This window comes from Monodelphis domestica, chromosome 7 (assembly GCF_027887165.1).
Source record: "Monodelphis domestica isolate mMonDom1 chromosome 7, mMonDom1.pri, whole genome shotgun sequence".
Taxonomy (NCBI): Eukaryota; Metazoa; Chordata; class Mammalia; order Didelphimorphia; family Didelphidae; genus Monodelphis; species Monodelphis domestica.
The window spans coordinates 17,930,473-17,953,265 of record NC_077233.1 but is presented as its reverse complement, the minus strand read 5'-3'; the positions used below and the strand labels follow the sequence as shown (position 1 = coordinate 17,953,265).

At 41.7% G+C, this 22,793-nt stretch overlaps 1 protein-coding gene across 3 annotated transcripts in view; it reads left to right on the top strand.

Moving 5' to 3' along the window:
- The window catches only part of DNAH12 (dynein axonemal heavy chain 12), a 182,034-nt gene that overhangs the window by 6,475 nt on the left and 152,766 nt on the right, over positions 1 to 22,793 (top strand). For all 3 annotated transcript variants that reach the window (XR_008913335.1, XM_056804277.1, XM_056804276.1), the window contains exons 2-11: positions 569 to 1,170; positions 4,501 to 4,591; positions 4,773 to 4,799; positions 5,578 to 5,767; positions 7,827 to 7,899; positions 9,728 to 9,886; positions 10,825 to 11,020; positions 13,250 to 13,438; positions 14,839 to 14,995; positions 15,615 to 15,706. Coding sequence is in view for 2 of the 3 variants with exons in the window: in XM_056804277.1 (XP_056660255.1) it covers positions 608 to 1,170; positions 4,501 to 4,591; positions 4,773 to 4,799; positions 5,578 to 5,767; positions 7,827 to 7,899; positions 9,728 to 9,886; positions 10,825 to 11,020; positions 13,250 to 13,438; positions 14,839 to 14,995; positions 15,615 to 15,706 (1,737 nt within the window). In the remaining variant the exon portion in view is untranslated. The remainder of the gene's footprint in view (positions 1 to 568; positions 1,171 to 4,500; positions 4,592 to 4,772; positions 4,800 to 5,577; positions 5,768 to 7,826; positions 7,900 to 9,727; positions 9,887 to 10,824; positions 11,021 to 13,249; positions 13,439 to 14,838; positions 14,996 to 15,614; positions 15,707 to 22,793) is intronic.

Genomic DNA, 22,793 nt, shown 5'->3' with positions numbered 1-22,793 from the left:
GAGCTCTCCGTTTTGTGTAAAATAACTCTTTCCTTCTGTCTTAGAATCAGTACTAATTATTGATGGATCCCAAGGCAGAAGAGTGGTAAGGGTGAGCAATGGGGGTTAAGTGACTTGCCCAGGGTCACCCACCTAGGAAGTGTCTGAGGCCAGATTTGACCCAGGACCTTGTCTCCAGGCCTGACTCATCTCCCCTTACATTTTGGGGATCCCCATGGAGCCCTGAATCAAGCCAACAATTGGAATAAGCACTGAACCCAAGCAGAATGGTTTTTGTTAGTGTCCAAATGTGGAAACTTTTGTGAACGTTAAGGGGGATTCTCCTATATTAAAAAAAATATTTTTCTTATTTGTTCAAGAACTTAAAAAAAAGTATTTTACTTCCCCAAGTTTATATATTACATATTATAATATATGATATATAACATATCATATACTGTTACATATTATAATATTATAGAATATAATTCTGGAAAATGTTTGTTGAAAATTATTTTCAATTTACATTTTTCTAAATTATATCTCCTACTTTTCTAAAACAAGTAAATGGCATGAAATCTTTTCACAGAGTAAAAAGCACTAAAACCTAATCTCAAGGGACCTCAAAATGTCTGAATCCAGTAAAGAATCGCTTGATTCCAGGAAAGAATCATTTACTGTCAAGAAAGAATCGCTTCCTGGCAAGGGTGGCAAGAAAGAATCACTTGCTGGCAAGGGTGGCAAGAAAGAATCACTTGCTGGCAAGGGTGGCAAGAAAGAATCACTTGCTGGCAAGAGTGGCAAGAAAGAATCACTTGCTGGCAAGAAAGAATCACTTGCTGGCAAGAAAGAATCAATTGCTGGCAAGAAAGAATCAATTGCTGGCAAGAAAGAATCACTTGCTGGCAAGAAAGAATCACTTGCTGACAAGAAAGAATCACTTGCTGACAAGAAAGAATCACTTGCTTCCAAAAAAGAATCAATTACTTCCAAAAAAGAATCAATTGCTTCCAAGATAGAATCGATTGTTGTCGACAAAGAAGCGATTGCTGCCGAAAAAGAAGCTCTGAACTTGAAGCTGCCTCCCATTGTGCAGCCTTCTGAAGAGGCCGGCGTTGATACCCCCCTCCAAAGTAAACTTCTGAAATATCGGAGAGTCAAGGACCAGACAGCAAAACTGAATCAGATCTTGTGAGTACGAGCATTGGAGTTTAGAACTCTGGGGACCCGTAAAGTGGAATTTAGACTTGATGCTGCTCTGTTGTGGTGAGGGGGATGTAATACTGCCTTGTCAGATGAGGCCAATTAAGAAAAAATGCAATGGGGCCAATTTATTGTTTCTGCCATTAGTTTGGCCCAGAGGAAACACTTGAGAGATGCTTATAAAAACATGAAATGTGGATAATTAGTACAAATAACTTGCTCAGTAACTTCTCATACTTTAATTCGTATCAATGCAGAAAGTATCATAGCCTCTCATTTGAGAAGACTTATTTCTAATATGTTGTATTATTTATTTCTACTTCTGGGCCTTGAATCGTGGCACAGGTTTGGCCCTCCGACTTCTTTACTTATTCTTTTGTTCCTAGAAAAATCAAGGAATATTCCCACCCCAGAGTATCTCCCATTAGAGAGTGAAAGAAAATTAAGATTATGGGTTCTATCTTACCCAGTAAATAAACGCTAGCTTAGGCTAGTAGAACAGAGTTCTTGACTCTCCATTCTAGTAAACAGATAATGTCATGCACGACCGAATGGGACCTGTGATTTTCCATCATCTACCAAGTAGCGAATGGTGGATCACCTCCTCATTGGCTTTTCACCAATTAGAGATGTTTTGGGATGAGTAGGGGAAAGCTGAAGAATGAGCTTCCAGCATTGTATTTAAGGATCCATGAGGCGTTCTTTTGGAGTCTTTGATCCCTGAGAGAGATCAAAGATCAGTTAATTTATTGGTTATTGTTAGCCTGATCAATAAGTTGATTTTCTTACCTGGAACCAATTCTCTTGGAATTTTAAAATTGTTACACATTCAGTCCGTCAAAATCAAAATTCTAGTGATAATAGCATTGACTTGCCTGACAGGTACGGAGAGAGGTCAAATTTGAACACAGATCTTCCTGACTTCAGGTCCAATTGCTTTATCCCCTGTACTTAGCTGCCTCAGTTGAGAAATATGTACCAGACACTATCATACAGATAATCTTTTTTAGTTCAATTAAGAGAATTATTAAACAAGAAGTATTCTTGTGGATTAGGAAAAGCGAAATCACATGCTTTTCTTTCACAACTAACATGATTGATAACTAAAAAATAAAATAAAAATTAAAAATAGATAGCTTGAAACTTTATATTATATAAATTTTGTTTTTTTTGTAAGTTTATTGTAAGCTTTAGATTTAACATCAGTATATCCAATTACATTTGGTTCATACCTACTTACCTTTCAATGAATCATTTTTTCTTTTTTTTGATCAATTTTAATGAGAAATTGAAACAACTTGTCAGTTATTCCCTCTTGTCTTCATTTTTTTGCTCATTTTTCTTTTCATAAGGTTAGAATTAGTGAGTACTCAGTTATCTTTCTATCTCAGAATTTTACATGATTTCATAAGAATCTATCCAGATTTAGTTATATTCTTAAGAATTGTTGATCTCAATGTCATTTTCCTAGTATTCCACCAATTTCAATGTACCACAATTTATTTTAACTATTTCCCCATGTTGACCATGTTGATTGCTTTCAGGCCCTTTTTTCTTAGTAGCTAAAAAGATTTCTGAGCAAATAGCTCTTTCCCCCTTCTCCCCCTTTTATGTTAACATTTTCATCAGCAATGAATGAGTTTGCTTTTGTTGTCCCCCATTGCTTCCAGACAGCGCATTATAGCATAAGGATATTTTCCCTAAATGATGGGGACTCTTGGCCACTATTCCCTGCATGTTCCCTGACCTCTATTCCCTTCTTGCCTCCCATCCTAGAATCTTCAGTAATAAATATTTTTAAATAACTAATTTTGAGATAAAAGTCAGGGTGATCTAACTTCATTTTCTTTTTTGACAAAATTACTAAATAGTCAAATCAGAAGAATGTTGTAGACATCTTTTATTTAGATTCTTAGGAAAGCACTTGACCTAATCTCATGTCATTCTCCTGGAGTAGATGTTGAGATTTGGGCGATTTGCTCAACCATAGTACAGTTTGTTGGATTCAGAACTGGTGGAATGGTCAGTTTAATGCCCAGTTTCAAGGAGAAGTTGTTCTTTTGATGTTGACTTGGAAGGAGGTCTCCAGGGAAATGCTCCAGGGACCCATGCTTGGTTGGCCCAATGCTGTTCAAGATTTTTACCAATGACTTGGATAAAGGTTTAGAGTCCAGCAGATCTTCAGAAGACTCAAACCAAGGTGGAAGGGACAGAAAATACACTAGAGCCCCAGTAACACACAGGGGGCACAAACCTAGTCAGGAGCTTTTCTCTGCAGTATTTCAGTAGGAGCAGGGAAGCCTTATCATCAGATGGGGGTAACTTAGGGCTGGAATTTGACAAAGGGCGCAGTGATAGAACAATGAGGCAAGGGACGAGTGTATAAGGGGACTGGTCACCTATCAGGTCAAGTTTATGGAGGTTGAAAGAAGTGAGACATTATGGTACAGATGAAAACAATTTGACCCCAGAGTCTCAGGATCTGCTTCTGCCTCTCATTGCCTGGCAACCTTGGGCAACTCCCTCAGCCTCAGTTTCTCCAAGTGTAAAATGAAGGTTTTGGACTAGATGACCTCCAGATCTATGATATCCTTGCTAGAACAGGAGGGATGACCTGAAATAACAAGGAGGAGTGAGTGAGAAGGAGAAAGATGAAAAACTAAGTTTATTGGCTTAGAAATCCAAAGGAGTGAAAGAATTGGGAGATTGAGGATACTATGGAGCCAATAATCCAAACCTCTCATTCTACACATGGGAATAATAAGCCTCAGGGGCCAAAACAGAGAGCCTCTGGACACCTAGTTACTAAGCTCCAGAGGCAGGATCAGAACTCAGGTCTCTGCCCCCAAATCCAGTCTAGGCATTGGGGGTTAAGTGACTTGCCCAGGGTCACATAGCTGGGAAGTGTCTGAGGCCAGATTTGAACGTAGGATCTCCTGTTGCTAGGCCTTGCCCTCAGTCCACTGAGCTACTCAGCTGCCCCCTGTATATACTTTTAAAAGTGAAATAAAAAAGGAGGGCTTGATAGTTAAACATTTGGGTTCTTTATTCTCTCTCTCTCTCTCTCTCGCTCTCTCTCTCTCTCTGTCTCTCTCTCTCTGTCTCTCTCTCTCTGTCTCTCTCTCTCTCTCTCCCTCTCTGTCTCTTTCTGTCTCTCTCTGTCTCTCTCTCTCTGTCTCTCTCTCTCTCTTTCTCTCTCTCTCTCTCGCTCTCTCTCTCTCTCTCTCTCTCTCTCTCTCTCTTCACACACACATAAACACAAAATATTAAAGGTAATCCAAAGTTTGCCACACATTTATTTCTAACTCTGAATTTTAGAACTACTGGAGCAATGATGAAATATATGAAAATAACAGAGGAAAAGAAAAAAGCAGGCCCTCCATCTCCAGAGCCCGAATACCCTATAACTGTGAGTCCAAAATGTCATTTTGTCATTTGAATGATTTGTAATGCAAGATCCATTAAAATGAGAATGCCAACTTGAGATTTTGCAACAATCACTGATTGATTTTATTCTATTTCTATTTATTTTCAATATATTTAGATTGATTTTCATTTCTCTAATGTATTTGCCTTGCTTCTTTTTTTAGATGTACAGCGATTTAAGAAAGAGAGGCGTGAGTTAACTGGTTTATTATCAATTATTAATGTTTTCATTATTTTAAACTAATATGTATTATAATGATTACTCTTTATTATACATATGCAATTTAGTAGTATATATTGATTTGTTATTCTTGTTTTGAAATTGTTGAGATTGAAGAGCAGTAATTAGACCCATTCAGGGGAGAGAGTAATGAGAAACCCTTCTAGGACGTCTGAAACCAGATTGTAAAGACTTTAAGCATCAGTCGCAGGAGCTCATGGTTTATCACAGCGACCAGGGGGAGCCAGTGAAGGTTTTTGAGTAAGGAAATAGCATGGCCAGACATGAATTTTAGGACGATTAGCTGCATGGCTCTGCAGTTGATGGATTGGAGAGAGACTGGATGGAGGGAGACCTATTAGGAGGCTGTTGCAGAAGTCCACTTGGTTGGTTGATTAGTTGGTTGGCTGTTGTCCTTTGTACCAAAAGAAGACTAAAATGACATCATCAATGATGTTCAGGAGAGACGTGGAGAATCAGGACAGTGGGTGGACACAGCGAGTGGAGAAAGGGGGACCGAAGGGACTGATGTTGTGGAGGTAGAAGGGCCCAAACTTGCACCTGATGGGCAGTGGGGGTGAGAAAGGAAGAGGAGTTGAGGATGAGCCCCAGGCTGGGGACTTGGTGATGTCCTCCATGGCAGCGGGGAAATTTGGAAGATGGGTTTGGGAAGCACGACACAGAGAGATCCGTCGCGTTAACCCATGCCTTGTGGGCCATTCACTTTTATTCCAACACTGTCTTTTCAGGACAACTATGTTTATATGAAAAAATGTGTAGAAAGTAACCCTATAGTCCCCATTCAGAAGGAGTGGCTGGAGAACATGCTGAAGTTGGTGCCTGAGGCATTAATGAAGGGCAGAGCCAGTGAAGCGCTGGTTGAGGACCTTATAGAAGAGGTAACGAGTGATTTTGTAAAGAGTATGAAGAGATACATGGGTAAGTTGCCTTTGACCAATGTTAGCTTCCTTTATTATTTTTTTCTTATGTCTCGGACCAATGAATAATACTAATACGAATATGAATAGCTAGCATTTATAGAACACCTACTATGTGCCAAGCCCTTTATAAACATTTATCTCATTTTGTCCTCACCATAACCCTGGGTGGTAGATACTATGATTATTCCCATTTTACAGATGAGGAAACAGAGGCAAACAGAGGTTAAGTGACTTGCCCAGGGTCATACAGCTAATAAGTATCTGAGGCATGATCCACACGCTGGTTTTCCTTCCCCCAAGTCTGGCCTTCTGTCCTTTTATCCTACATTAGTAAATCTTGGTCACTTGGGGTGAGATGGAGCAGAGGTGGAGAGACATTTCTCTTAAATGCCTGAACTAATTCTGTTAATTGGTCTCAATATGGACCCGTAGTAAGTATGGGGGTGGAGAGCCTCAGCTGGTTCTGGGCACCAAGGAGGACTTCCCAGCCTCCATCCCAGAGGGCAGGGGTCCATGCCAAAGTCAGCAGGAGACTTCCTCCTGGGTAGGCACACGCTGGGTAGACTGGCCCAATCAGTGCGTAAATTATACTGGAGTGCGTCTCCGGGAAGTCTCAAAGCATCTTGCAGAAGCTTGGCTGTGGCCATCGGGGCTCTTCCCCCCCCCCCTTCTCTGTTCATCTTTTAGGTGGTCCTGGTCCCTTGTGGGCCTCTATTCTAAGCCTCTGTTCCTTGAGGATTCTTGCATGGCCCAGGAAGGGCTTCAACCATTTGGTAGCAAGAATGTACTCTGTCCAAGGCGGGGAATCTGAGAAAGCACGAGCTGGTGTAGAGGGCTGGCCTCAGCACTTCAAATCTGGATGCACCCCCTCCCCTTGGGGAAGTTTGCCTAGAATTGATCCCTTTGGGACAACTGGGGAAATAGAAAAAGTTGAGAGCTAATTAGCTCATGGCCACAAATAGATTGATTTTCACCAAAGGAAGAATTTTTTAAAAATTGCTTTTATAGCAAATAAAGTTTGTTGTTTTTTTTTGGGGGGGGGTGTTGAGTCGGGTAGAGTGGTGGGGGTTTTGTCTGGATCCATGATTTCAAAGCTGTAGGGAGAACTTCTAGCATGGAAACTCCCTTCATGTGTCCCGATCAATGACTTTTTTGAAACTTAAAGTCTTGGGAAAGTATTTTCTCTTTTGTACTCATCAAAAGTATAATAAAGTCCTGGTTTCAAACTTAAAAAGCTACTGGTTCAAATCTTGCCTCTGATATTTATTAATTATCCATCTGCAACCTAGCTATGTTCTACTCTGTTGCCCTACCATTTTGCTGCTCTCTCCAAACTGGCCCAGGTCACTTTCCATCCTGATGCGGTGGGCCTAATCGTGCCCACCTCCTCCGCTTGGTGTCAGGAAGACTGAGGTTCAGATTTAACTTCTGGCCCCTATTTGCCGAGACCTTGGGCAAGTCAATAGCTAGGGATAGAAATAAAATTGGTTTCTTTTATGCGTCTCTAACATTATTCAGAGGAGGAGCCCATAGATGTCACCAGACTGACAAAGGAGTCCATACCCCAAACAATGTAAGACCCTCTCATCCGGCCTGATCATTCTCCTGATGCTCTCCAGGCTTGGGGAAATGCCCCTTGCCCTTGTTCAGGTACGGAGAGCAGGATTCCTCCCTACGGCTTGGCCCAGAGTGGCCAAAGGCAGTGGTTAGGACTTTTGTAAGGGAATGAGGAGGAAGGATTTAGTGCAGGTCTTTGTTTTAGGAGGCATGTAAAGAAAGGCTCATGAGAGGGTCTCCCTCTTTGGGGGGTAACCAAAGATTTTTAAGGCTAAAGTATTACCCAATGGGTAACCTAAAGGGGGAGCAGTATGTTCCCTTCCCAGGTCCCACAGAGCAGCTTTTGGGCCATCAGAGGGATTTGTCTCCCGGTATTTGTGCCACAGTCAGCAGGTGTTCCCTTCCGGCCTGCTAAGAATTTTAGGAATTTTGCAATGTGTGTGTGCTGAGGGTTCTCTGTGAATACGAATGTTAGCGCTGTTTGCATGTGTGCCTTCTAGTCCGAAGCGTTCTCGTGAGACCCCCCGTGTCATGGCTGGAAGATGAGGGAGGACCGTTACCCGTGTCACCCGAGTGAGTAGACGCTTCTCAGCCATCTTCACTGCTGATTCCTCTGGTCCAAGCCCCGGTGAGGAGCCCAGATGTTTCTGAATGAGGACAGAGGCGACCTTCCCAGGGTCTCTGCACAGGACCTTGCGTGCAACCTTGGGTCTTCTGGGCTGCCTAAAGATCTGTTCATTGCATGCTTTGTACTAATCGGGTCTCAAAATAGCTTGGTTAATAAGGTAGCAAGCAGTCCAGCAGGAAAGGATCTGGGGTTTTTAGGGACCCCCAAGCTCAACAGGAGGCATGCATGTGAGGTGGCAGCCCCAAAAGCCAGTGCAAAATTGGGTTGCATTAAGAGAGAGTGATGCAGGGGCAGCTGAGTGGCTCACTGGGTAGAGGGCGAGGCCCTCTTCTGGCAAGAGCCGTCTAATTGTTCTCACTGCACCTAAGATCAGAGGATGGGAGCCTGGGGACTGGGAGACCGAGGAGTCTTGGATTCAGTCACTCAGCCAGTGAGGGTCTGGTTCTTAGGACTCCGGGCCCAGCCTTCCATCCATTGAGCCACAGAGCTTCCTGCATCTCGAATCTCCCGCCTTGGGTCCATCTTTTATTTATGGTCCAGGTCTGGCCATGAAACTTGAGCTCAGGAAACTTTAGCAGCTTCCTTTGAGCTCCAGGATAAGATACAAACTCCTGTCTTCAGCAGTGAGAGCCCTTCACTGCCTGGCGCTCTGACCGATGGCATGGCGGCCTCTCTCATGCCCCGTCTGGTTCAGACAAGCTGGCCCAATGGACCGGTCTGTGCATGTGTTGTCCATGCGTGGTCTGCTTCTCGCCTTTGCCTTTGGGAATCCCTGTCTCCCTTCAAGGCTCATCTCTAGCAAAGAACATTCTGGAGTCTCCCCAAGTTTCCAGATCTTAGAAAAGGTGGAAGGGGTCCAGAGCATGGGCTTCTGATTGGTCCCATAGCAGGAATGGAAGGAGAGAGGGGGATCCTCTTCTGGGCAAGCACAGACAGATAATGATAAAAGCTGCCATAGAATGGAGTTGTTCATGAGCTCTGATACCAAGGATAACTTAAGACAGAACAGTCTCCTGAGAATGATGGAAGGAAGGAAAAAAGGAAGGAGGGAGGGAGATAAGAAGGAAAGGAGGGAAGGAAAGAAGGAAGGAAGGAAGGAGGGAGAGAGGGAGGGAGGGAGGGAAAGAAAGAAGGAAGGAAGGAAGGAAGGAAGGAAGGAGGGAGGGAGAGAGAGAGAGAGGGAGGGAGAGAGAGAGGGAGGGAGGGAGGGAGGGAAAGAAGGAAGGAAGGAACGAAGGAAGGAAGGAGGGAGGGAGTGAGGGAGGGAGGGAGGGAAAGAAGGAAGGAAGGAAGGAAGGAGGGAGGGAGAGAGAGAGGGAGGGAGGGAAAGAAGGAAGGAAGGGGGGAAGGAAGGAAGGAAGGGAGGAAGGAAGGAAGGAAGGAAGGAAGCAAGCATTTAGTAGGCCCTTCTCTTTGCTAAGCACTGTGCTAAGAGAAAAATGAGATGGTCCCTGCTGTCAGGGACTTGCATTCTTATTAGAGGAGATGACACTTATAGGAAGACAGTTGTAGGGCAGATGGCAAGGCCCAGGGATGCTTAGGGGCCATGATGGTCCCAGTTAGAAACATGCTCTATTTCCCTCTAAGCAGGGGTTTCCTCACTCCTGAGCCCTTTCAAATAGGTCAGTTTTTTTTCCCTTTTGTTTTTGGTGGAATAAACTTGAGAAAGCATCATGTCATAAACCAGCCCTCCCCCCAAACCTTTCTACTTTCTGATTTAGACATTTGGCTTGTTCTTTTTCTGACCAGCAACTTCCCTTTTTATTCCTCCAGGGGCCTGGATTATTCCCAGCCATGGCACGACAGTTATATCCAAGCCAGAAACCAGATCGCTGAAAATTTGCACATTCTTCACCCCACCCTGAGGACATTGCTGGATTTGGGCTACTCCACGTTTGCCAACATCCTTTTACTGGACTTAACAGGGTTCAGGTAGAAGCTAGTCTTTAATTTGATCCAGTAAATAGACACTGGGTGCTGAACACCTTGCTAAGCCCTGGGGATTCAGAGACAAAAATAAGCCAGTCCCCACCCTTAAGAATTTCTATTTTAATGGGAGGAATGATGGTGATGCAAGAGAAGACTGAGGAGTGGTCAGACTGGTGTGGGAGGGCCCAGAGGTGCCATCATAGGAGGAGAAAACATCTGGGAGAAGGACGTGGTCAGCAATATCAGATACTATAGAAAAACCAAGTAGGGTGGGGATCTAAGGCCACTAGCCAGAGGACCTGAGTTCAAATCCTTCCTTTGAGTCTTATTACTTATCTAGGCAAATCATTGCTTATTTCCCTGGACCTGGGATTCCTTCTCTGAAAATGAGAGGGATGGACCAGCTAGCTTCGAGATAGCTCTAGTCCTGTGAGAGACCCTTCTAATGAACATTAGAAGATTAGCATCTCCTTTTGTCTATTCCCTATGCCCAGAGCTGCTGAATCGGGAAGCCCAAATCCCTGCTGTGCCCGGGCCCTTGGCCTCCTCCCCCTTCAGTGTGCTGACCCCGTCCAGGGCAGATGCCCTCCTGCGTGCTAAGCACTCCTGGGTTTTGTCATCCCCCCTCCCGTCTCTGCCTCTTTGGGCCCGAGGGCCTTTCCATTGGCCTTGCAGAAGACCTCTCAGTAGTCATTTCTCCAGGGCTTTGCAAATAATAAAACATTTAATAAATGTGTCTTCATTCATGCCTTGTTTTATTCCTCTTGAGCTTTTCATTATTTGATTGGGATCCCCTTTTATGGAACTTGAGCCTATAGGATTTTTCTTTTGATTTCAGTTGCTTCAGTTGGGGAATTAAACTCTTTTTCAAAGCTCCTTTATTGGCTGCATCTTATCGTGAGTTTGCTGAGGGTGCTTGTTTTCTATCCTCCTGGCAATAGAGCTAAAGGTCCCATGGACTGCGAATCATTGAGAAATGACGTGTCTATCGGTGCCAGAAAAACGGAGGAGAAATTAATGAATACCTGGTATCCGACAGTGATTAATATCTTCACCAAGAAGGAAGTGCTCGAAGACATTAAACCAGAAAAACTGGAATCCTTCTATAACTGCGTGTCCACCCTAATGTCGAATCAGGTGAGGCGATCTCGTTCTTTGCCAGAGTAGAACTAAATGCCGCTGAACCGGGAGCCTGGAGACAGACCCATCTTTGGTGTCTGCCTCTGACCCTGATTAGTCTGGGACCCCTCCCTCTGAGTCCTCAGTCTCCCCATCTTGTGCCAGCTTCCTGGCTTCTCAGGATGAAAGGGCTTTGCCACCCTTGAAGCCCTAGAGAAATGTGAGATAACATCATTAGGCCTGAGAGAGATCCTTTATTTTTCCTTCATTCCACTTACTTTTATTTGGGGGCTCTCCCATGCGGAGGGAGGGTTCTAGGCATTGGGGGAGGTGGGGAAAGGGGCAATGTTTAGAGTATGCATAGCTTCTGCCTTCATGGATGGTGCAGCCTGGGATGCAGCGCATGCAAGGATACTCAGTATTTTAGACAAGCATTTTAGGGAGCTGTAAAATCCAGTGCTGTGAAAACAAGGGGGCAGTTAAGGAAGGCTGCCTGGCAGAAGAGTTGCATCTTAAAATGTTGGAATTTCTTAGGCAAGGAGGTAGGAAGTTGATAGTGGGAGATGGCATATTGGGGGATGAAAACTAGTCCAGTTTGGCTGGAGTGAATGAAGAATTCTTTTTTTTTTAATTTAAAAATTTTAATAAATTTCCACATGAGTTTTGTGAAGTTATATAATCCAAATTGTCTCCCTCCTTTCTTCCCTCCCCCTTCCTGGCACTGGTAAGCATGAATTAGGAATTCTTAACCTTTTCCCCTACCTTTCCATGGACCACTGTGCCAGTCTGCGGAATCTTATGGATCCTTTCTCAGAATGATGTCTTAAAGAAAATAGCTGGCATTAGAAAGGAAACAAATGATGGAGAAATATTCTTATCAAGGGTAGCAAAGCAGCACAGTGGATAGAGTGCCAGACCTGGTGTCAGGAAGACTGAATTCAAATCTAGATTCAGAATCTAACTGTGTAACCTTGAGCAAGTCACTTAATCCTGTTTGCCTCAGTTTCTTCACCTGTAAAATGAACTAGAGAAGGAAATGGAAAACCACTCCTATATCTTTGTCAAGAAAACCCCAATGGGGGTCACAGAAAGTCAGATACCATTGAAATGACTGAACAACAGCTCTTGTCAAAATATTTAAAAAACAAAAAAATTTTTAAAATGGAGAGACTCTTTAAAATTTACCTGGACCTCAATGGACCTCAGCTTAAGAACCAATGCTTTAGAATTTAGAAGGGATGGGGAGGGAATTATTTAGCTGTCCCAAATTTCTTTAGGCCACCATTTTTTCTAAATATCATCTTCCTTTGCAAGTGGAGGGCAGTCAAAACCATTCCATTTCATTTTATTATAAAAAAAATCCCCAAAGTACCTCAAGTATTTAACAAGCTTGAGTGTTTGAAACCTGGATTTGTCTTAGTCTGTAAAAGATTGTCCCTACTGGGGACAGGCCATTCTAGGCAGGCTTTGGCTTGCTCACAAATCCTGGGAGGCCAGACTCCTTTAGCTAGGAATAGTATCAGCAAAACTTGCCTGGCATTTGTGGCCAAACCAAAGCTGCCCCAGAAGCATCCATGGATGATGAGGAAATTGCTCATTTCCATTCCTCAACCCTTGCTTCCCCCGCCTTAAGGCCCAGAAAATAAACGTAGTCATAGGAGAAAATAAGCTCTGAGACATCTCCGTGGCACATGGGGAGCAGCGTCCTGCTCCTTCACTTTAGAGGGAAATTATTATTTAAAAAAAAATTTATTTAAATTATAGAGGAAGAAGAGAGGTGATGATCTAGTCATTCTGGAAGAACCCTGTATGCCCTTGTTTCCCTTTCCTACAAGAAGCTGCTAGGGAAGGGTCCCCTCATTACACTGCTGTAGCCAGTTGGGGCACAACTTCTTCAGAGGCTAATGAATAAAGAAGAAAAACACTGGAGCTACAAAGTCTAGATAGTCATTGGGGGAGGGGGGACACGATGCACTAATGGGTTGAAAGCATCTCAAAATCAGAACCAAATAAGATAATCAAATTTTATTTTAAAAAATTGTGTAAATGTACAACCCAGATTGAATTGCTGGTCAGTTCCAGGAAGGAGAGGAGAAAAGAAGGGAGGAAGAAAATGTAGATCAAATGACTTTGGAAATCATATGTGGAAATTTGTCATTAAAATTTTAAAAATAAAATAAAAAATTGTGTAAAAACCAATTGTTTGCATTGATTAAAGTAATAAGATCCTCTTGTGCTATGGTGCAGCTGAGAGATCTATTGAAGAGAACGGTGGAAGGATTTGTGTCTCTCTTTGATCCTGAAGACAAAAAATGGCTGCCAATATTCAAGATGGAATTGACATTTGATGATGAAAAAATGGAGTTTTATCCCACTTTTCAAGACATGCAAGACATTGTGGGTGGTGTGGTGGATCGAATCGGAGAAACTCTGCAGGTAAGACCACCTTGGAGCTGAAATTATATTTTTTCAGAGAGAAATAATTTAGTTTGGGCAATTTTTAATATTAGCTCTTGAGTTATAGTCTGGTAATGTCATTCTTTTTTATTCTAGAATAATTTTAATTAGGATGTTTCCTGACTTGCATTCTCTAATGGGTCAATCATTTATCCCCAGATGACTAGCTTAGTGGATATGAGCTGCACCTTTGAGGGTAGACCTGATCTGTTAATTAGAGCCTTTCCAGGAGGGGAGGAGTCCTATGAAGTTGACATGGTTGGATTAAGGGCTTACAATGTGCTGAGAAAGATAGAAATAGCCCCTGCCTTCAGGGAACTTAGATATTCCAGAACCTACTAGCCTCACCTTCAAGATCTTATTCACCTCCTCTTTACAATGAGACATTAGAGTCGAACTTTGAGGAAGGAGTTGGGATAAACATTTAAAAATACCGCCATCCCCTTCCAAAAGGGGATTTTAATTATTATTGTGGCTCCATCAGCTTTGCAGAATACAATCTAATTTTCTGTATAGCAGCAAAACTTGAAGCCATTCAAAAAGTGTCATCATTTTTCTTGTAGTTAAAAGTCTTAAAAGAATGAGAAAAATAGTCTAGGAAATATACACCTGCCTACAGACATACCTGAAGCAGCAATATTATGTATTCTATTTATATATCTATGAATGTATGTCTATAAGTGGATCCATACATAAATGTCCATAGATATGAACATTTATATGTTTGAAGGAGGCATTTAGGTGGTAGAGAAGGTAGAATATGGGATTTAGGCTTCAGAAGACGTGAGTTTGAATTCTACCTCAGACAGTAGCTATGTGACTCTGGGCAAGTCATTTAATCTTTGTGTCTCAGTATCCTCCTTTGTAAAATGGGGATAATGACACTGAGATGTTGTAAGGATTGAGTTAATTCTGGGCATGCCATGCTTTTCCTTAAAATAGACCCACTGTTTGCCTGTGGAAGTGGGCTTTGTGAGTCATTGAGAAATGGGACAGTTTTTTTGTGTTTTCTCCACATTTCTTTCTTGTGGATGAAATTATCTCTAAGCAAACACAAAATTTGGGAATGCTTAGATTGTTCCCTGTTGTATCAGCCATGTTGGAACATGATATTCATATTTTAAAAACAAGTGTTATAGTAGAAATGACATATACATGTGTGTACACCTTTGTGCACACATATGTGTCTAGATACACAAGCGTACATGTGAGAGGTAGAGTCACTTCTTGGGCTTCCCAGCCATTCTCCAAGAGGATTCGGTTCTCCAAGAAGGGGTCCCCTGTTGGTTCACGGGTCTTCTCCTCCCTTTCCCCAAACATGTATGGATTGTCCTTGGGCTGCACCACCGATACCCTGGCTGTTCCTTTGCTTTTCTCAGAATGTCCAGACTGTCCACTCCTGGCTGTCTGGCGCCCCTACCACCCAGAATCTTAGCAATGAACTTCCTGACCACTTGGTGGACTGGGCTGTGAATGCTCTGGGGGATGCGGTGAACCTGAACTTACAAGGACCTAAAGAGCACTATGATGAATACGGTACGTGGTCGCCACTTTAAAACATCAACAGCAAAAATAACCAGACTCTAGTCTGGAATTTTGAGCCTCCTGCTGCACAGAAGGAGCTGTGGGTCCCTCAGTGATGGGGCTGGGAGGGGTGAGAGACCTTCGAGTCTGGTCCCAGAATTGAAGGGACTTGTCTGAGGTCCCACAGGGGCAGATATTGGGTTCTTGAGTCCTCAGCCCCGTGGAGTCTACACTGCACAGTGCTTCTCCCAAGGAAGATGCAGGGGCTGAAAACTCTGCCTCTCGGGATCACTCTCCTGAAGAGTGGAGTTGGAATCCATGTCTTCACATGAGGACTAGCCCTGGAAAGAACTCCTCCCCCAGACACTATTCCTCCATAAGATCCGACATTTCTTGGACACAGGGATGGCCCTTGGACACTGCAGGGTGACTGAGAGCCTTATGGTTGAGTTTTTGATGATAGTCTAATTCTTTGAAAACTGGTTGTCCATGGATGACCTCTTTGAAAAGGCTAAATGAACCAGATTATTCAAGGAGGCAGAGTACTCATTCTCTAATCAGCACTCTCAAGAGTAAATTCACTGATATTTTAAAACTTGGGTGTAATTTTAATTTAATTATTATTTTTCAGTCCAAAAATATAGTTGGCTTATTGATGGGACTGCAAAAGCGCAAATAGAAAAATTTCAGTCAGAGAATCACACTTTTGATGAATACACTGAGGTAAGTTTTAATTCTCTTCTTTATGCATGAAACTTGAGGTTCTTAATTATAATTTCGGTTTTTTTAAATGTGGAAATAGGAGGAAGCTAGGTGGCTAAGTAGATTGTGAGCCAGGTTTAGAGGCAGGAGGTCCTGGGTTCAAATTTGTTCTCAGACATTTCCTAGTTGTGTGACCCTGGGCAAGTCACTTTATTCTGTTGCCTATCCCTTTACCCCTCTTCTGCCTTGGAACCAATACTTAATGATCAAGGTAAAGTTCAAGATCCCATCTAAAACAGAGCACTTAAAATGATAATGGCTAACATTTATGTTGCTAAAGAAGTTGGGTACAAGTATCAGACATGCGTCTTAACTTCTTTTGCAAGAAAACAATCAGCTAAAAAAATATCTGTCAATGGATTTCCTAGTTAGTCCAAAAACCTGAAATACAGAATAAAGCAAATTATTATGCCCCCAGAATTAATTGTTTGAAAGAGCAATTAATAATAACAAAAACAATTAGCCAAAATACAATTCAAGATACAAAATTAAGTAATTTAATTTCTCTTAAAATTGAAAAATGCTAATTATAATCACTTATACATATGGAACAATAGATGTTTTACATAGTCTAGTTTCTTATGGAGGAACAACAGGAAAAAGACAAAATGGAAAAGAGTAATTGTGGCAGTACAAGATGCAGTCCATGCTCTCAAGTTAAAATCTGTTTGGTCCTTCTGATTCTTACACTAAACAAAGTGCATTTTATACATGATCTTTCTTTTCTTTTTTTCATTTAAACAAGTGCTTATTAAATATATATATATGTTGGCATTGACTATGCTGGGTACTGGGTATTATCTCTCCTCTGCCCCACCAAAATCATTAGCTTTTATATTGCTCTTTGCAGTTTAAAATGTAATTTACAGAGTATTTCATTTGATCCTTACTACTACTTAGGAGATGATGGGTGCTCCTATGACCCTCTTTTTGCAGTAGAAAAATGAGGTGAGAAGAAGTGATTTGTCCAAAATCACACAACTTGTCCATGTCTAAGACTGGATGTTGTAATGGGAAAAGGATAGAGATAGGATAAGATTTAAGAGATGGAAGGCTGTCTTTAAGGCACATACTAGGAACTCAAGGGAAAGGATTTTAGCCGGCAGAAGGCAGAGGAGGAACAGTTTGAAAGTGACGACTGCTAGAGAGTAGTGACTTCCTGTTAGAGGTTAAGAGCTTCCTGTCCAGGAATGGTGGAGGAAAGGTGGGTTTGTCATAGCTCATCTACCTACTGTGGAGGAGTTTACCCCCAATTCATCTTTTGAAGTTCTTTTTGATTTGGAAAGATCTAGAAAAAGATCTGACCATACTTGCTGTGCTTTTCAGAAGGTTTTATCTAAAAAATCCCATCAGATTATCTTTGAGATTTTATCTCAGGGGTCAGACCCCCTGGGGTGAACTTAGCTGTTGGAGTTCATTCATCATGGTTTTTAGAGACAGCTTTTGGGGAATAAATCTAACCAACTACTGAGGGTCATAGTTAGTTAGCTTAGTCAGAGAACTCCAGCCAAATAAGTAAGTTCAGAATTGGAGACCTCACTTATCCAAGCCAAGCTGCTGATTGGATCCAGATTGGAATGCAGGTTCTTGCAGGCCACACATCTGGGGGTCAGTTCAGTAGGCAGCAGACTTTGAAGTTTTCATTGGGATCTCAAAATATGCCTGAAACCTGAAAAGTGAAGAACTCCTAAAATAGTAATAATAACTGGTCTTTTATTGGGGTAAGGAAATTATAGTCTTGGGAAACACACAGAGCCCAATGATTAGGATTTTAATCTGGGAAGCCACGCCACTGAGATTTCCACCAAAACATAGAAAAGGGGATTCTTAAATAGATTTTAGAAAAAAGGAGGGGAGTAGCAGTCAGTCAGGTTATGTTAAATCACATAGTAGCTTGGGAAAGATGCCATAACCAGAATTTAGGGGTTTGGTTCCTGAGGTTAGATTGTCAACTTCAACTTCAATTCTTCTGCAAAAGAAATTAAGACCTGAGAAAGACGCAAGACCAATTTATAATCAACTTAGTCATTGCTTGTCTTTTGTATTCTTTGTTTTAGCACTCCAGGGAAAGAGTCAATCTGGAGATTCTAAAAATAATGACTTCACTACTTTTGCTCCCCTCCATCCCCCAGTTCCCCTGAAACATAAGTCCTATTTTGACACTTAATTTTAATTTCCTATGAATGTTTATGGCTTAAGTGTGTCTCTTGAAAACAGCTCATTTTTGGATTCTGCTTTCTAATGTAGCTTGTGGCCCTCTTCCTTTTTATGGGTAAGTTTATCTCATTTGTGTTTACTGTTATAATGATTAATTCTGTATTTCCCTCCTATTATGTCCCCTTCTATTTTTTCCTCTTTTTTTGCCTTTCCCTCTACAAAGAAGAAGATGGTAAAAAAGGACTATGATAATCATTAATGATCTCTTTTCATTCGGTTGCCTTTCACTTTCCCTTGCCCAGTCCCCAGCTGCTGGTTCTTCTGCTTTCTTTCCTCTTGGTTTCCATTTTATGATCCATCTGCTAAAATTGAAGGGTTTTTTTTCCCCCTTCAATTTATGGCTATTCTTTTCCCAACTCTCAAGCCTTTCTTTCAGTTTTTCTTGTCCCAGTTTGCTTCCCTGATAAATTAATGTATAATACACCAAACTCTTGGGTGTGGAATATGTATTAAATCCTCCTTTTCTTGGTTCAGATAAGAGTGAGACTGAAGTGATATCCTCTGTCAACCTGAAAAAACACAGAACCCCCAAAGCAGTTTCAAAACAACACATCTTTAATTAGGACAAGGGAGACCAATACTCATATAGCCACCACTCAGAGTCTCCCCCCCCCCCACACACACAGACACACACACCACAGGGCCAAGCTCAGGGACTCTGGGCACGCTGACTCTAGGAAAGACACCAATGTGGGGATTTTGGTCCAGCTAAAGAACTTGGGGTCATAGAAGTATTTTAGGGAATACACTAAAGGAAAGACAACTGATTTCCTTCTGTAGAGGGTAGGAAAAGAGGCTGTGGCTAGAGGCCAGAATACCAGGGAGCCTCCTACATAAAATAAAAGAAACTAAGAAGATAACAAGGGAATTTAAGATTGGATTATATCTGCTTAATCTGTCTAGGGTGATCAATGAGTCCTTGAGGGTTTTATTGTTCAGTCTGGGACAAACCTACTGTTAACATGGAGATCTAGAAGTCCCCAGTTTATTTAGTTTGAGGGTAGAAACCCCAGGTTTTGACCTCGTCACAGGAGAGTTTCCCCCTGAGGGAAGGTCCCACTTCACCAGACATTAGACATCCACTTCAGCTTTGGCGCAGTGGTAGCACATCAGTCTCGCAAGCTGAAGATCCCTCAAAACCTGAGGTTTCTACCCTCAAACTAAATAAACTGGGGACTTTAGATCTCCATGTTGACACTACTAATCCTATATATGCTGATCCAGGTGTACTGGAGGGTTTCATGATACAAGGTTGTTCTTCCCAATTATAATAAGAAATAGTAAGTTCCTCCCTTCCTCCTTCCATATTGGTTGCTACTTTATTCCTTTGGGTCTCCCTTGAGGGAGCATCATCAAAGAACATCAAAACCACTTTCCTCTTTCTTCTTGAATTCAACCTTTAACCCTTGAAGATACTAGGATTCTGAAAGGGCAGTTCTCTTCCCTTCTCCCTCCATTTGATTGATTTTAAGCACTTAAAGCATCAGTTAGCCTCTTCTAAAAGTTCAAATATGTTTACCTTTATAAGCTTTTATTGACTTTGTTGAATGGGAAAAAACACAGAACTATTAAATAGTCAAAATCGCTCTTTAATCTAGTGCAAAAAAAGGGGTTCAGCACTAGGAGGCCTTGAAAACATTGCTGCGTGCCACACACGACTGCACAGAGTCTGGGGATTGAACTCTGGCCCCTCTGGTCACTGACCCCTGGGAGTGCCATTGCGCTAGACGAAAGGATTTGTGGAACCTCTATACCATTTGGGGAATCCAGGGGCAGGGAAAGATGATTGACATTGCTATATCTACAAGGAAAATGGCAGTGTTCAAACTGCTTTGACAGTATACGATCAAGGTTGGGAAAGGAATCAGAGCTAGAGGCTAGGGTGTAAGAGAAGGGGCTGCTCACAGTGGATACTAAAGGATGGTTCTTGCCCAGGTGTGGATCTTCTTGGGAAAGGGTCTGATACAATAGGGGAGACTACCTAAAACAAAGAGCATCCATAGCATATGCTTAGTCTCACCCTACTAGGATTGTCATTCCCCTGAGGGTCTCCCACTCAGTCTGAAATTGCTAGCCTGAGATTTCCTTCAGGGTAGATTCCCATGGGAAAAGGGAACAAGTACAAACTTTGGGGTCTCCAACCTATAAGCTAGTCCTAAAATTTGGGGTTCACTAGATCCCACTAGGCTACAAGTTTGGGGTTCCTAGATTCCATGTTGACAACTTCTATGTTTGCATTTAAAAAAAAAATTTTTTTTTTAGTTCTGGTTTATGTCAAGAATGCTTGAAAAATCCTCTAGTCTGTTAAATATCCTTATTCCCCTTTCTCCTTTTAAGATTTTATTTAGTATTAGAAGGCAAGTTATTCTTGGTTTTAAGCCTTTTATCTTTTGACTCTTGGGAATGTTATGGGCCAAGATATTCTCCCTTTAGGAGAATATCTCCCATTACGTCTTATATGATTCTAGTTATGGATTCTTGATATTTTAACTTTCTGACTGCTTAGAGTACATATTTTTTTCTTTCATCTGGAAGCTCTGGATTCTGTCTATGACATTTTTGGAAGTTCTGAGGATTTCGTTCAGGAGAGTGATTAGAAGGTTCTTTTTACCTTCATTAGAGAAGCATATTAAAAATCTTTTTTTTTTGTTTTTTCTAGAAATGTAAGAAATAATGTTTTTCTCTAGCCTTTTCTACATACACACCTGGGAAAAGCTCCTGGGTAGAAGATAGAATAGGTTTAGACAAAAGACAAAAGAACCTTTCATTAGGTAATGTTAGGGGTAAAACTTATGGTTGGGCTGAATATATTTTAGTTGGTCTCTAGGGATTTAAAATTCTAAATCCCAATGAAATACTCAAGTCAGAATGGAATTTTATGGTGGTTTATTTACAATAGAGTGAAGATATTAAGGAAGAAGAGGAGAGATACCAGGCAGGAATTCAGAGGCCCCAGTCAAGGGGGGGGGGGCAGAAGATTAAATTTAGCCTGGCTTCCAGCCACGAGGCCTCCTCCAAGATGAGGGGCCTCCTCAGAGGCTTGTGCCTTCAGAAAGCCAAGGAAAGGGAGTAAGACTTGTACTCACCACATGACAGTCTAAGGGAAGCAGCCTGAAGTCTCACACTTGAGCTCCTCCACAGTCAAGTTCCATCGCCAAGTCCCTTTCCATTCTTTACATCACTTCCTTTGTCTTACATGTACCAATGGTGGCTTAAATTTGGTTTTGGATGGCCCAGGGGGTCAGCCAGTTGTTTCTAATTTGTCACTTGCTAGCACAGGTGGGTCATATTCTTCCCCACACTTAATCCTTAAGTGGGGGTGTTTACATTCTTGGTTGCTAAAATTCGAAAGACTAAGCAGGGTGGAGTAAATCTAAAATTCACAATCCCCCCTGATGATGATTGGGGGACTAGTCTCCCCAATTGATCACTTAACATAATCATCTTGTACCTCTAAATCTTCTAACTACAGGTGCATACAAAATTCACCTTCTAAGAGGAAACTACCATAGTAAAAGATAAGAGGGGAATAGAAGAGAGAGACAGCAAAACTAATGTTTTGCTGGGTGCATTTACAAAAACCAATTAGGGGGTAGTCCCCTTTTGGCATAAGAGTGTACATTCAAAATAAATGTTCAATCCACCTTCAGTTTGATCAACCACACCCAAAGTTCATCCTGGATCTTCTTGATGTAGTGTAGGTTTTTCAGGCATCTTTTTGCAAACAGTTCATTCTCTGGATTTTAGGAGTTAGCAAGCTTCTTTCCTTGAAGATCTTTCTTGAACAAAATTTTTTAATCTAGGATTTTTATGAAAATAAAATCCCTCCTGAAGAGGGTGTTGAGAATTACCCAGTTCAGTTCAGGATACATGGTTGAGTTATGGAGTGTATGAGTCAATTATCAAAAGAAGAGAAAAACCCCCCAAAACATAAAGAAAAAAATGGAAGAAAGTTAAACTTTTGGGAGAAAGAAACAAATTCAAAATCAGAATCAAAATATCAAAAATCTATGTATATAAAATTTTTGAGTAAATAAGAATAAATTTATAGTAGGCCCTTGTAATAGTAAGGTCCAATTAAAATAAGTTTTATCCCACAAGTCTGTAGAACAAAATGCAGTAATATTTCACTTACCCATTTGCAGCCAAGATTACAGGAAGGTGCTATACTATAAGATAGAAAAAGGACTAGATTTTTGTGCGATAGGGAAGTATCATTCCCTAGTCTGATTTTTCATCAATCTCAGGGATAGGGGGAGCCAGGATGATAGCCAAACTTTGGTGCTTAACTGTGAGTATTTCACAAAGAGTGTTGATACAAGGATACTACATCTTAACACATGTCAAGTATCACAACCTCAAGTCTCACTCTAGGTTAGAGTCCTTTTGTATTGGCTTAGAAGTTCATCAATCCCACCTGGATTCATTTGGTCCTTGTTGACCTTGTGCTCCTTGGCACTGTATAGTAACTCTTTTGTTCCCTTCACCTGGAATCTGTTAAATTGTTTATGTTTGGACTGAAATATTAAATTGATGGTCTCCAGGGATTTAATTTCTAAATCCCAAAATGAATTACTAAAGTAAATGGGAGATATTAAGGAAAGAGAGAGAGAGAGAAAACTCTGGCTTCATCTGAGCCAGGTAGAAATTCTAAGGCCCTAATCAGGGAAAAGGAGTCTCAAGATAATGGGCCTCTCTTGGAGGTTCACACCTCCAGAAAGGGCAAGGAACTAAGTCAGCCTTTACACTCACCATGGTGATTGTCTAAAAGGAAAAGCAGTCTGAGGTCTCCTACACAAGCTCCTCCAGGGGTCCCGTTCCACAGCCAAGT